Source organism: Terrapene carolina, unplaced genomic scaffold, assembly GCF_002925995.2.
Source record: "Terrapene carolina triunguis isolate 2854851 unplaced genomic scaffold, T_m_triunguis-2.0 Scaffold62, whole genome shotgun sequence".
Classification (NCBI taxonomy): domain Eukaryota; kingdom Metazoa; phylum Chordata; order Testudines; family Emydidae; genus Terrapene; species Terrapene triunguis.
In genome coordinates this window covers 36,487,311-36,502,785 of record NW_020664413.1, presented here as the reverse complement: position 1 = coordinate 36,502,785, position 15,475 = coordinate 36,487,311, and the positions used below count along the sequence as shown (strand labels likewise).

At 40.7% G+C, this 15,475-nt stretch overlaps 1 protein-coding gene across 4 annotated transcripts in view; it reads right to left on the bottom strand.

Annotated features, from left to right (window-relative positions):
* UBR3 (ubiquitin protein ligase E3 component n-recognin 3) overlaps positions 1-15,475 on the bottom strand; it is a 197,657-nt gene that overhangs the window by 18,472 nt on the left and 163,710 nt on the right. For all 4 annotated transcript variants that reach the window (XM_026647558.2, XM_026647559.2, XM_026647560.2 and 1 more), the window contains 2 exons: positions 10,671-10,771; positions 75-199 (listed from right to left, as the gene is read on the bottom strand). In XM_026647558.2, the coding sequence (XP_026503343.1) occupies positions 75-199; positions 10,671-10,771 (226 nt within the window). The remainder of the gene's footprint in view (positions 1-74; positions 200-10,670; positions 10,772-15,475) is intronic.

The following is a 15,475-nucleotide window of genomic DNA, read 5'->3' as shown; positions in this document are numbered from 1 at the left end:
ATATTAATAAATGCTTGATAAATGTAATAAACAAACAATCTTATCAATATATAGTTTTTAGTAAACTGACCAACCTTTTTCAGAGCTCCTGAGTTCTTCCATGCCACCCTGTCTTCAGCGCTGCATTTTACAGAAAATGCTGCCAGGGCTTGGGTATACAATAATGTAAACAGCACCTTTACAATGCAGGTAAAGTGTTCTATAAAGTAAACAAAGAGTCATTGTGTTTCACATTTTTTAAACCATGACCTCAGTTTATTATAGACCATTACACAGTCTCTTTCAATTTGCAAACATAATGCTTCTCAAATGAAGAATGAATTCAATACGAAAAAATCCAAAACGCACAATATAATTTTTAAAGTACAAGCTTTGGGACTCTCCCACCCCACAGGGTCCTAGAGGCCATGCTCCAGCCAAGCCCGGAAGTCTACACAACAGTGAAACAGCCCTGCAGCCCGAGCTCCATGAGCCCAAGTTGGCTGGCATGGGCCAGCCGTGGGGTTTTCTTTGTTGTGTAGACATACCCTCAGTGCTTTAGAAAGTTATGGCAGACAGCCCTGGAGCCTGTGAAGTCTTCAATGTACAAAAGAGGTACAGTGCAAGTATTCTTTCACTGCCCTGAAAATTCACCTCAATCTTGATCAGCAGTGACTTCCTTCTAGGGGGCTTCACATTTGTCATGTTCACGTTACTATAAAGAGGTACTGATAAGATGTTCACCACAATCGACTGTGAGTTGTAGACTAGAGCAAATTGTGTATCCTATCATGTCAGCAAACCTGATTCAAATATCTTGGGTTAATCACAGTTCTAAAAAATACTGAAATAGGTGCTGAATGACCCAAATAATCACAGTAACAGGGGCATTCAGCACATTTGTTTAGCTTAATTCCTGACCCTCCACTTTCATTTTTCAGATACTGAAATTCCAGGCCCGCCACGAGTCACTAGTTCCTGTTTAATACAGTACCACACCTATGGTACTGTATTAAAACAGAGCTGAGATGTGGAGCTAAGATAAATCCTGTTGTATTCTTGTATATAAAAATATGAACTATGTTTCAACTTTTTTAGAAAGAGCTTTCTCTTTTCTTTCAGAAGCCCTCATAATTGTATTTATATATGTATGCATGTGTGTGGCTGTATATATATATATACACACACACACACACACACACTATATATATAGATATATAGATTACACAGACAGATAGGACATCTCTCCCCTATAGGAAGGCTCCAGTGCAGGGAACTGCTCTGAAATCAGCTGTGCGCTGCTGGCAATCAGAGGCAGAACCAGACTTCACAACATTTGAAAGAGAAGAAAGGTGAAAGTTAGGGTTATGGTGCAGATGTGCAAATGTCCCTTTTTCTCACCTTATTAGAAGCTTACAGCCCTCCCTGCTCCAAACAATTTCATTTATGTTCAATTTTGCAGATCAATTTTAAAACTTAAGTTTCCACCACCTACCCTTTTCCTACTTCAAATCAAATCAGTCCCATACTAAGGGGACAGTCTTCCATACTAGCATCAATGTAACTCTGATTCATATTAAAAATAATGGGAGTTAGGCACTTAAAACAAGTTCTCCCCAGATTTTGGTAGCAACATGGTTCACTTTTAGTTAAATAATACGATGCAACAACAAACCAAAACGGACTTAAATTCATTCCTCCCTAACCAAGGGCTGAGTGAACTTTGTGCATAAAAACAAACAGAAGTTGAGGTGGATTGAATTAAGTGCTTATCCAGCATATAAGCAAGACTGAGGGGCTGCAGCCGGGGTTCTTGGTCCTCGGACCCAACATTAGACTGCAGGATTCATTTGTGAACTAGTGTCCATTCTTGTCTTTTTGTTTAATAAATGCTCACAAGAAATCCATACACACACAGAAATCTATGGATTTTCACATTCTTTAAACACTATCTGAACAGCATATATTTACTAAGCACAATTTACATCTAAATGGTCTATGTAATTGAAAAGGTACTAGTTTTTGTATCATCATATGCATCCCAAAACCAATGCACAGGCTTTACTTCCTATCTCAACTTAAATACACTAGATTTCTTATAATGGATTTCATAGTATATGTCATCTTCTACTCCAACATCCTCCCCAGAGAGAGGGTAATCTCCTGAGCCTCTATCACAGCCCCCCACAACCTGATCCCTTCTTTTTTTCCTCTCCCAGAGGCTCCATTGTCATGGCGTTTCCACCTCCAAAGATTAACGCAGGGAAGGAGATCTACAGTTAAAGGCCATGCATGCGCCCACATGCACACATGCAGTTTTACATGGCTCCATCTACAGACACTTAATTCCATTCTAGTTTAGGACTGAGCTCAGGATCTCAATTCTGATCCCCTTTGTGGCAGCACAGAAATTTGAGCTAGCAAGAGACTGTATATTGATTTTACATCATGAAAGGGTAAATGAAAAAAAATACAACTTCATAATTCTTATTGTAAAACTGGGACACCCTCCTAACCCAGTCCGCACAGCCACTATCTTTGTCACCCCTTCAAATCTCTTAATAAGACTCACCTGTCATGTTACCTATGATAGCAGGACTCTGTTATGATGCCTAGTGATAATAGCTAGGGAGGTGGCCTTCCTTAGAGTTTCTCATGCACCTGTTTTAATTATTTTTTTTAACAAACTCAAAACAGTACACCTAGGATAAGATTGCATATGTAAGCTATAAACATTACACTTGTCTTCCACCTCCTTGTCATTCACTTGTATTATACACCCAACTGTCATGTCTTAACCTTGCTAAATTATAAGGTCTGTGGGGCAGGGGCTATATTATAAGTGTGTACAGCACACTGGGTCCCCAGTCCAGTTTGGAGCTCTGGGCTCTACTGCAGTACAAAAAAGTAACAATGATTATAATTAGGGCCCTACCAATTTCACAGCCGTGAAAAAGTGACACGGACCCATGAAATAAGCCCTTCCCCGTGAAATCTGATATCCCCTTGTTCCTAGGAGCACCCCAGCAAAGGGGGATCCTAGTTCCGGCTGGGCTGGGGAGGGACAGGACTTTTCCATTCCCTGCACAGGTGCTTGGGTGGAGGAGGGGGGCGGGAGAGACCCGACCCAACTCCTGGTGCCTCCCCCTACTGCAGGATGCTCTGGGACTGGGCAGCAGCCCTGGAGGTTCCTACAGCTGGAGGCAGCTTGTGGAGTTGGATCCAATCTTCCCTGTGCTGTTAGGAGCGCCCCAGCAAAGGGGGCTCCTAGCTGCTAGTCCGGGTAGGGCTGGGGCAGGACAGGACTTGCTCTTTCCCTACAGGGCTGCTCTTGGGTATCTCTCCCAGCTGCAGATAGCTCCGCACCCCTCCTCCCCACTCTGTCCAGCCCTGAAGTTAGGGTGACAATCTCAAGACTCCCCTACAACAAGTTTGTGACCCCCCCCCATACCCTTTTGGGTCAGGACTCCCACGGTTACAACACCCTGAAATTTCAGATTTAGCATCTGAAAACATGAAATTTACCAATTTTCAAATCCTATGGCTGTGAAATTGACCATAATGGACCGTGAATTTGGTAGGGCCCTACTTATAATGACATTATGGGATAACTACCACATAGATTAATTATAAGCTTTTTGCATGTCCATTTTACACATTATTATTGCTAAAATTAAAGATCTATCATGCTTTTGTTGTTCTACTTACAAAATACGTGCATTGTTTCATTAATAGTAAAAGATGAATTTTTTTTCTGATGTGCAGAAATTTTAGCAGAAGCCAGAACTGCTTTCAGAACCAATTTAAATTACTTGGTAACATCAAAAGAATTAGGTTAAGAATTTACCATTTGCAGAAAATGTGATTTGTACAATATATAGCAGTAAAATAAAGAAATATTTCACATAAAATACCTCAATACATACACATTACAGAGATACCTTGCAGTACTGCTAGGATTAGGGGGTCTACCAGCCTTTCCTTTATAAACTCTGTTTTTGAGCGGGCTTTAACGTAGGCTGTGTAAAGGGACACTGTCAAGTATTTGGAGCCCAAAATGTTGTTTTTGTTTAAAAATCTATTTTAAAAATCCAATAGAAATAATTGTTAAAAGCATTACTTAGTGGTGTTGAAAACCCAAATACCAACAGCATGGCAATAGTCTCACCCTTGCTAATGGTAACCTAGTAACAATAATGCGCAACTCCACCTACTATCTGGATAATAGCAATGCAGTCTATTTTGTTATGGAAACATCAACCCTGAAAGGACTGCACCTGGGGCAGAATGCAGCAGGAGGTCTCATCAGCACAGAAGTTACTGAGAGCACATCAGCCCAGTGTTCTTCTCCTGACACTGGCTCCCTGTAGAGCATGATGTTAAGTTTAAGATCTGCATCCTGATTATCAGAGCACTAAACAGCTGGGCACAGGATACCTAAAATAGCATCTCACCCTCAGGGACCAGAACTGCCCTCGATGCAGCTCCACTCCTCTGGTATCTGCCTCCAGGATGAACCCCATCTGTGCAGAAAACAGGGCTTTCCTGGGGGCTAGCCCATACTGTAGAACTCTCTCCTGCAGGAGCTAAGGAGTACCACAAACCACACCATAGTGCGGTACAAATGCAAGACTTATTTTTTCAACCTTGCATTTGCTAAGAACAGTATTACCACATTAGCTTACGTTTAAAAACCACACATGCACCCTAACAATACGCTTTCGCCTGGGAGTAAGGAGCAGTACAGGAATGAAGAGGAACTGCATTTGATAGATATTTGTCTCCTTGTTTCATTTCATAATTCTAGAAGGAACTAAGGGCTGGTCTATACTTAGCCGCTAGTTCGGCGGCTGGAAATCGAACTTCCTGGTTCGATTTATCGCGTCTGGTCTGGACGCGATAAGTCGAACCAGGAAGTGCTTGCCGTCGACTGCGGTACTCCAGCTCAACGAGAGGAGTACCGCGGAGTCGACGGGGGAGCCTGCCTGCCGCGTGTGGACCGCGTCTGAACGGCGGAAAGTTTGAAGTAAGGTATGTCGACTTCAGCTACGTTATTCACGTAGCTGAAGTTGCGTACCTTACTTCGACTTGGGGGGTTAGTGTAGACCAGGCCATAGATACAGTGTTAGGTTATTTCACAGCACCCAAGTAGGATAGAATCAGAACTGGAAGATTAAACTGATTTTAATGGACTGGAGAATGACTTAAATAAAGCAGTCTAGTTTCTCTCCAACCTGAGCGAAGTACACAAGGTCAAAAACATCATAAACGGTAAAAATAAAATAAGTTTTTAAAATGTATTTTAATTCTAATAAAGCTATTGTTACAAAGAGCTTTTTTTATATAATATACTTTTTATCTTGAAAGTGTCTCTTTAAAGGCCATTTCCTTGATTTCTTTTGAGACCCCTTTGCTTTGCTTTTTTGTACAATAGGGTGAGAAGTCTTTTCTACACCCCTCAAAAAATGACAGAAGAGGGCATGGCTGGAGCATCTTGCATTCCACTAATCCAAGGCAAGAATAACTGACCCTAGTGGGTTCTTGCAACCAGCAAAACTTAAAACTGCCCTGAGGCAGTCAGAAGAGTTCAAATGCTACATTTGAATTACTTTTCGGTTGGCCCCCTCCCCTCAAGTCCTGCACCACTGCATAGCTTTCATGGGCATCAGGGTATGTCTACACTGCAGCTGAATGTGTGCCTCCCAGGCTCAGTAGACAGACACACTCTAAGGCCTGGTCTACACTAATCCCCTGGGTCCGTATTCCAATGGCTAGCCTATGCTGTAAAGCCCACACTGCTATTTTTGGTGCTCAAGCTTAAGCAGAGCTAACGCATGCCTGTCTACCAGAGCTGGGAGGCACACTTCCCATCTGCAGTATAGACCTAGCAAGTCCTAGTCAATAGAATTTAGGGTATGTACATTTTCATCCTAACAAAGCTAAATTCAGCCATTGTATTTAGGTAGTTCAAAATGCAGGGTTTTTAAAAATGTGGTTATGCTTTTTGTACTTTAATTGAAAAAATTAATAAAAATTAGATTTGCAGGTTAGTTTTTTCACAATATAGGTTCTTTGGGAATCCAACACACACCCACTCTCACACTCACTCAAAAGGCAGAATGTGTTTGCACTGGGGCATCTACTACAAATAACATTAATTACATATTATTGTTTGTTGCATGTTAGGGATAAAACAAAATCATATTAATGAGACCACTGTACATTGGTGTACTATTCTAATTTTGCATTTACATGACTAAAATATCCAGGCAGTGTGTCTTTTATTATTTCTTAACTGTATAGCAGATTAGGGTGAAACACAAGTGTGTGCAAAAATCATCCCATTTATCTTTAATATATCTTTATACAACCTACATTGAAGTCCATTATAGAGTTTATAAAGGAAAGGCTGTAGACCCCCTAATCCTAGCAGTACCATGATAAGTCATTTATTGATAACTCGGCATATGCCTTTTTATTCTGTCATTTATATCAAATTAAATGTCATATGCTGGAAGGCAACAACTGCAATAAGAGATCTTGCTGAGTAAACAAATTCAAAGGAAAAGGTTAGCAATTTTGCATAAACTGGAAATAGTCACCTTTCCTAAATAAACCTTTTTCTTTCACTGAAACTTAAACAGATATTTGAAAAAACATTTTTAAAAAAGGAAGTCAGCATTAAAATTTAAGATAATCCATGAAAGGCTAACCAAAACCCCTGTGTATACATAATCTACTTTTAGTGTAAGAACTGAAATATTTACTATTCAAGCTAAGATTTTTTCTCTGTTTAGTCAAGATACATATCCAGTGATGAAAGATAAATTTTAATGTTCACCTGAGGTGCTGCTGGACCCTTTATGGTGCCAGAGGGGGATTCAGGCTATAAATGGGCAATGGAGGCAAACATTACTTCCCTTATGATCGGCTACAAGTCACTTAACCTTAGAGTGGCATAAGTTAGAGCAGCTCCCAGGCTGCTTTCACAGATGCTCATGCTGAGCTGGTGAAGAAGCAGGAAGCTATAAGCAGTTCTCTGATGGTTCATGCCCACCCTCATTCCCGGGGCAAACTGAGTGCCGAGCTGAACAGAGGAAGAATTGAGCTCCATATTTTGGTTATTCAATAGGTTGTACTCTTCTTTCAGTCAGTACTTGACCAATGTCCTTGCATGTTATTAGGGGGCACCGTGCTTTCAAAGGTATCACCTTTCAGACAAGATTTTAAAAAGGATTGCCCTGGCTTGGTCATTAAACCTTCTCCTCTCCTCCCCTCCAACCCACCCCGAATTATTTGCTAGTTTGCCTGTACAACCTTCATTTGGGCCCCTGGTGTTCATGAATTATGAGACATAACTACACAATCTCATACTATTTTTTCACAAGATGCCTGCCTTTTTCCGTGTTCTGGGAAAATGGGGTAACTGAAGGGGTAACTAGTTAATATTTCTTTTTACCTCATCGTTCAGTGTGTGGCCCTGGGTCTTATTTACTGCACACCATCTAAATCCTGTTCCGAATACAAAATTATTAATTTCCTCTGGGGCTTTTCTATAGTACTCATCACAAACAATCCATTTATCCTCACAACGCCCCTGTCAGACGGTATTATCATCATCTCCATTTCACAAATGGGGCAATAAATCACAGAGAAAGCAAGTTCAAAATTGTCAAAAGTGTCTACCAATTGTGGTTGCCCAACTTAACACACCCAGGTCCTGATTTTACAGAGTACTTAGCATGTATATGATATTTTATATGTTCAAAGCACAGCTCTCCTTCACTTCATTACAGCTTTGACCCCACAGTTTCAAGTCAGGCACCCAGGAAATGAGGAACTTATGATGAGTGGTTACCTGTGAAAAGTTTGGCTTACGTGATTTGCCCAGCATTAAGAATACTGTGGCAGAGGAAGGGGCAGAATTCAATTCACAAGGATGTCATTCAACTGCCTTAACCACAAGACCACCCTTTCTGTTTCTGCAGTCTCCTGCCACATACATTACATAACTACCTACTTCTGCAACAAATGTGTCAGGGCTTCTATAGACAACAGCCGCATTTGCTACACAACCCTGATTCACTCCCTGAGAACTGTCTATTCTGTGCACTGCACGATGGCTGTAAAGATGAATTCACGGTACCCTACACATATGAAGAGAATTTCACTTAATCACAATGCCAAGCACACATCAGCTCTGCCCATCTTAGAGTGTTTAGGTTTTTAAAATTCACAAATTGTTTCAGCAAATGAACACAGTGACTATTTTGCAGGTCACACTACACAGCAGGTGCACTCTACACGTACAATGTGTACTCTCTTAGTCCTCTCTTAATAAATTGATGTGACTAGAGCCTGTAAATGTTCTGACCTCTACCATTAAACTTCTCTGTAATAAAAGACTTAATTTGTGTTCTTTCTTTACAATGGGTTCAGATCAATTTTCACTATCTGAATGAAGAGACTGAACAGTTATAATGGTATTATTTTGCCTTAATCAATGTAGGAATGAAAAAGATACCAAGATGGTACAACAGTTAATAAGGTAGCTAATGCAATTCCCAGAACTATACTTGAAGGGCAATATATGAAGTTTCGGTCCTGCTTCTTAAGTGCTAATGTTCTCAAAGAATACTATGTAGATATGATTAGATCCCAAAAATGGATTTGAAGCAAAAAAGATGAACTGACATTAAATACTTGAAGAATAAGGTAACTGTAGTTTACCATAGGGACCATAATCAAATGTACAAATATTTTATGACTTTAAACTTGTCTGCACTTCAAAGAAAGGGTATTGTAATATGATGCAGAATCCAATGCCAGTATAAAATTGTCTCTCTCAAAAAATGAAGAGGAAAAAAAACCTTCATATATTCTAAACACAGATTTTCTGTTTGTTCTTATGACTCAGAGCCCCCTGGCACTAGGTTTAGCACTATATTGCAATACCATTTCTTCTATAAAATACTTTAGTATAAAGTTGCAAGAGCATTCTAGGAATAGGTAAGTATAAGACCACATCCCATGCATCCTCTTTGCCTCAGAATCCTCATGTCCAGTCCTGCCACAATTGCTGTGCTCTGGAATCAAACCGAGAAGTTGGAGAAAGCTTGGGAAGTGGCATGGTGAGATGTGGGTTCTATTCTCAGCTCTACCACTGACCTGCTGTGTGACCTTTGGCAAGTCACTTTACCTCTCTCGGTCTCAATTTCACCATAAGTAAAAGGGTGATCATGATACTTTACTTTGTGAATTACATACACATTATATAAGAGCTAAATATCACTATTATTGCATGTACAAATAATAACACATTTCACCGAGCTCCCATCTCTGTGTTTGGAGAGTGAGAGATGGAGGGGCAGAGCTTGAGTCAAGCCGGGACCCAGGTTCAAGTCCTATTGCTTTGCAATGTAGACAGAGACTCAGTGGACTCATGCTACGGGAGTCTGCCAAAAGTATCTCGCAATCCTTCTGATCTTCTTTGTCCTCTGGACAGTCAAGTTTTCCCACACTGCACACGAAGACAGGGCTAGAGCAGTCACATTTGGGGAGGATACTAGGAAATCTGGGAATGGATGGTTGGACTCAGGCCATCATATGCAGTGTAGATGCTGGAGCTCCAGGCTGGGACCCAGGGTTCAACAATTCCTAACCAAGGGTTACAAATGAGTGTAGCTGCTATAGTCCTATGTTAACAAACCCAAGGTCTTTTAACTCGACTTCTACTAACCCTGAGCTTAAACAGCAGAATAGCCATATCCTTTGGCACCCAAATGCCTACCTTCCCCTGGTGTATAAATCACTGTGGGCCTCGGGGAGGAGACAGGCACCCAGGTGCCTAGAGTGAGGCCACAGTGCACATTCTTAGGGGCCAAGTCACAAGCGCGTAGGGAGCTTTTACTGCACAAGTAAGCTGAGATGCCTACAGGGTTAGTCACCAGCTGAGTGGAAGCACTGTGGATCGCAGCGGTGCCTAGAAGTGGGAGTTAGGCACCTAAGTACCTCCGCGGATTGCATCCTACGTAAAAATAAAGAATTGTGAAATCAAAAGCTAAGTCGCCTTGTTTAGGGCCGTACATTGACTACTCACAAAATACGCCATGGTCAACTGTCCTTTTTACAAATATAGATATATTTCAAATATCTTGAATTTTGGTAACTAAGACTTCGGTTCATGAGTGTCTATTTAGAATTTATACCAAGTTATACTATATGCTGACTCCATTATAGTTGCTGCGTTACTGCAATTAACATCTTTGTATGTGACCTCCTATTAAACATGATTGCTGCAATTTGAACTCAAACTCAAAATAAATTACTATCTTTCACCCTTAGGCACTCAGTTCAACTTGAAATATTGAGCTGCCCCTCTAGAGAAAAGAGATGAAGGTCACACAAAGGACACGTTTTTTTTTTCCAGTAAAAGAACTTAATAGTTTTTCTCAGGCTTTGGGTCTTTGTTGTATTGGTTGACTGATAAGGTGAGAGAAGACAGGGGACACAGATAAGCCTGTCAAACCACAACAAAAATTTCTGTTCAATGCCACCTTCTGTAGATAAGGCAGAGTCACTATTTCAGAAAACACAGAAGACAAGCTCTAACTTGCTGTGTTTTTAAAACTACCATGAATGCACACAGTTATGTTTACAATCATTTAAATATATGCATTTTTGTAGCATACCTTTGCACAATGGTTGTGGCATGGTTAAAATCTGGATGAGCAAAAGGGATGAGACATCTCTGTAAAGTACTGGAACCTCTGGTAATTCTTCACTGCTCATCCTGAAAAATTATTAAAATCATCACTTTTGACACTATAATCCATCTTTCATTTTTACATTGTACTTTGCATTTTAATTTTAAATGTTTGTCATTGCAATATTACATGATCGCAAGCTTTTGGAATTCTAATATATGATAATACTAATGAAACTATAGTTTTAAGATCACATTTTAGTCTATGGTACTTATGACAAATCACAATTTGAGTAGTTTTAAGCTTTTAAAACTGTCTGTAAAAAACGTTTCTCAAGACCTAAAGATACAACGCACCTGCGACATTCAATGTGTCTCCTTAAATGCTCATGATCCACAAACTCCCAGTCATTCACAAAAACAATTTATAAAAAAACCTTAAAATTCTGGCAGGCAATTTAGCGTGTTCCTCCTCAAAAGGTTTAGCACATATACATACAGATTCACACACACATGCACGCACACACACACACATCACTACAGTATTCAAGATTAACATTCTGTCCCACAGGATGAATTCCACCGAAAAACACTGAGATCCTATTTAAGACTTTCCCTTCCTTCATGAGATGGAATAAGAACTGTACTGCCAAATGTATAGGCTTGGAAGGCTTAGATTTTTATCGGTAAATGTTGATATCACTATACATACACAAAAACCAACAAAAATATTTACATCAACAATAATCAAAATTTACAGATAGGCAAAGCAAGAAAAATGCTGCTTGAGAACTTATTAGAGTTTGATGTAAGGATATTTACTTTATATACTTTGACATGTGATATTGACAATTTGTGTTGTAATGGTTATACAGCTTTAACATTTTGAATCTCAATGTCAGATTAACTATTGTCTGATTCCCATATTGTCTGACTCCTGCCATAATTTCCTGCAACTGTGAAAATTTAAATTGATTAAAAAAAGAAAGAAATGCTTAAATCCAAAATTTTGCACAGCTATAAATACTTAAATTGATAAAAATAAAACATACTTAAAATAAACATTAAGAAATAAACATAAATGTTTAACAAATACACATATCCATCAGAATTATAATAAAAATAAAAATTGAATTCTGCCAAGCCTACAAATGTTAGGGTAAAGGAAAAAAGTCAACTAGATTTCTGCCCGATTTTTAGGGTCTCAATCCTGCAACATTTTATTATGAACCATAAGTTTTATGAAAAAATTCATATGGCTAGATAGAGAGAGCAACCACAGAAAAAGATACTACAGATTTCCTGTTTGATTAATCAGTTTCATTCAACGATACAATTTTATCAGTTATCTACTTATAAGTAAGGCTACGTTTTAGTCACAGGTATTTTTAGTAAAAGTCATGGACAGGTCACGGGCAGTAAACTAAAAATACCTGTGACTAAAACTTGGTGGGGGGGCCCTGCTGCCTGGGGGGTAGGCTGGCAGCAGCCCGGGTCCTCTGCTGGTGGTGGAGGGGGAGGCGGAAGGCGGCGCGTGGCCTGGGACCCCCGCTGGTGCTGGGGGGGGTAAAGGGGGGTTGGTGGAGCCAGCAGACTTCCTATCAGGCTCAGCGCCTCTTCCCCCTCCCCCCCCCCCCCCCCCCCCCCACCGGGGTTTGGGGGGGGGGGGGGGCGGGGGGTGGGGGCACGGGAGGGGGGGAGCCGCGATCGGCCGGACCTGCAAAGGGGGCAGGTAAACAAACCGGCCCGGCCCGCCAGAGGCTACACAAGCGGCAACCCCTGTTTGAGAAACCCTGACCTAGTCCCATTTTCAGAAATGACACAGGCAATTAGGAGCTTAAATCTCACTGAAACATAGGGATATAGGCTCCTAAATCACTTAGGCACCATTGAAAATTTTACCCATGATTAGTTTTATTTTGCCTTTTGTGAGATAGATTTATAAAAGTTTCATTAGGCTGGTGCCCTAAATTATAAACAAGTCATTTTAATACATTTCTCACCTTAATTTTTTTTTTCCAGAATTTTAAATTCATTAAAAAAAGAGAGAAAGAAAGAAAAAGAACTCTTAACTCTAGTTGGTCATGTTCATATTTGAAAAGTTCTTTCCTTCAGAAGGTATCAGAGTTAAAGCCATTTCACAGCAACAGACAATTAGGTCAAATGCCAATTTTGACATGATAAATTAGATAAGATTCCAATTTATATAGTATGCAGTAATGACTGGCAACATCACAAAAAAAAGTATGGAAGACTCACTTTTTAAATGCGAGAACAAGTGAAATGCTTGCCTAATTTATTCATTCCATATGAATTGGAGAAGTAAAGCTATATGAAATGTCAAGGTTTTCGATAAGCTGCTTCAGTCTACGTCAATAACTGCAGCACATTAAGCACTTAAAAAGCGCTCTGTCATTCGTTAACAGCCTAAGCAACTTCTTCATTATGACATTGAAACTGCATTTATAAACTCTGTTTAGAGTATGGAACTTATCCATCCTGCTAATCCCCTATGCATATGAGAAAGCCTGATAAGTCTGACTTTCCAACAGATTGTACCACAGTAGCAGCTAATGAAAAGCTAGTTAATATAAATTCTCATGGTGCTGAAGCAAGGTACTGTAAAATGAATCCATGCATCCATTTTGAAAAGAATCTATACGATACAGTACAAAGAGGCACCTTCTGATATGTCCATAAATGGAAAATTTGTTACTGGATTTCCTTTCTGGAACTGACCTCTCCCTCTAGTCCAAGACAACTGGACTACATTTCTCTGGCAGAACAAAAGTCCATGGGCTGGTACTGGGAGCAATTATGAAAATGCTCCACTTTACCCTTCTGTGGCTCCTGAGAGAGTCTCCTCGAGTGCAAAGCACCTCTTAATCTCTGGTTTACTCCATTTGGCCTGTTCTGTGATGATGAAGGGAAGGGGAAACAAAGCCACTCTATGGGTGATCTCATCAGGGAACAAAGCCCTAGAAATATTGGTCCCCAAGGGAGAGAAGAGAATGACACACAAGCTTTAAACATTAGGATTTTCAATAAATAAGGTGTGAAGGCTGAACCAAGGCTCTGTTTGCATTGTCAGGGGCAATCTGACGGAAGGGAAGAAGAGTGGCCAAGTACAGAAGCTTCATCAACAAGGACAAGCTTACACCACTTCTAAATTCTACTCTTTGTATTGGCCACCACATAGGACATAACACAGCTTTATGTTGTTGCCCTTTTGCTGCTAATGTTTGTGGGCTTTTGCAGCAGGTCAGTTTTTCATTTGATGAGAAATTGGTGATGGAGTGTCAATGTATTTTCTAATATGATTTCTTTAAAAAATGCTCATAACTCTTGTTTCCCTGAACAGAGGTGGGGTCACAGACTGTACATAGGCAACTGCCGCTTGCAGAAACTTCAACTAATGCACCACTGTCACTGTCTTTTGGTCTCTGTCTCTCACGGACTGTCTGCTTAAAACATTCCCTCTTCCTCCCTCAGCCCCTGAGCTTTACTCCTGGTAAATGCAAAGCTGCTCATTTAGCACCATATGGTGTCAAAAGTTGGCTTGACCATTAATCTTCCTTTTGTGCAGCTTCTCTGCAACACACAGGAAACAGGCAGAAAAGGTTTCACTGCCCATCCAGGCAAAGAGTACTTTAACTTGCAGTTGTTAAGAGAACCGTGCCTGGGTTCACCTACCGTATAGGGGAACTTCACAACTTTCTATGGACAGTTCCATCCTGAGTGCCTATATATCAGGGGTGGCCAAACTTACTGACCCTCTGAGCCGCATACGACTATCTTCAGAAGTTCGAGAATCAGGGTGCGCCTGCTGGGGCTCAGGGACTTCAGCCCTGCTCCTGCTGAAGCCACAAGCCCTGGCAGGTGTGCCCCTGGCAGGTGGGACTGAAGCCCCGATCCCCTCCTCCCTGCTGGGCAGAAGCCCCTACCTCCCCGCCCTGCTGCAAGGCAGAAGCCCCAAGCTCCCTCCCCTCCCCCCTCATCTAGTAGGTGGAGAATGGGGGGGGGCGCTCCGCGAGCCATACTTGGACTGTAAAAGAGCTGCAACACCCCCCACTATATATCAAAGACTCATATCATCCTTGACATTAGCACCTTTTGCCAAAACATTTTATCTGTCAACATACCAACCACAGAAGACTAAGCCAACATGGAGAATTCAGTTTAAAGCAACATTCACTTTTCTCCCAGATTTGGGATGGCTAGGTCACCAGGTGGTCAAGCAATGACCAACAACAGGCCACTATGTCACTGGTTCAGCAGAGACTATAAAGAACCTGGTATATCACCAATAACAAAGTTTACCACAAAAATCTCCATAATTTATTAGACACAGCTTTTTTGCTTTATAGAATAATTCACATATTTTAAAGTTCTTTTGGACACTGAATCTTCTTGCTTAATATTTCTCATACACATAGCACTTCACTTGTGCGTGGCTAATGTGACATCATATTAACCCCTTCCTAAATTGCCTAGGGTTATTTACATGGATAAAGTTGCATCCAATGATCTGTACAAGAGAGTTACAAACAAGGCAACTGCGGGTGTGGGGGAAAAAAAAAAAAAAAAAAAAGACTATAAATTTCTCCTTATTCCTTCCTGCACAATAAATCACCTCTCCATCCAAACCTACACCCCAATCAGATGCTTCCTTTCTACAGGAAAAGTCAGTAAAAGCAACTGAGTACTGCTGTGTGTATCCTGAAGTTCAACAAGTCTGAGCTCTGGCAGACCAAGTAGCTGGTGGAAGAAAGTTCCAGAGTCATGAATTCC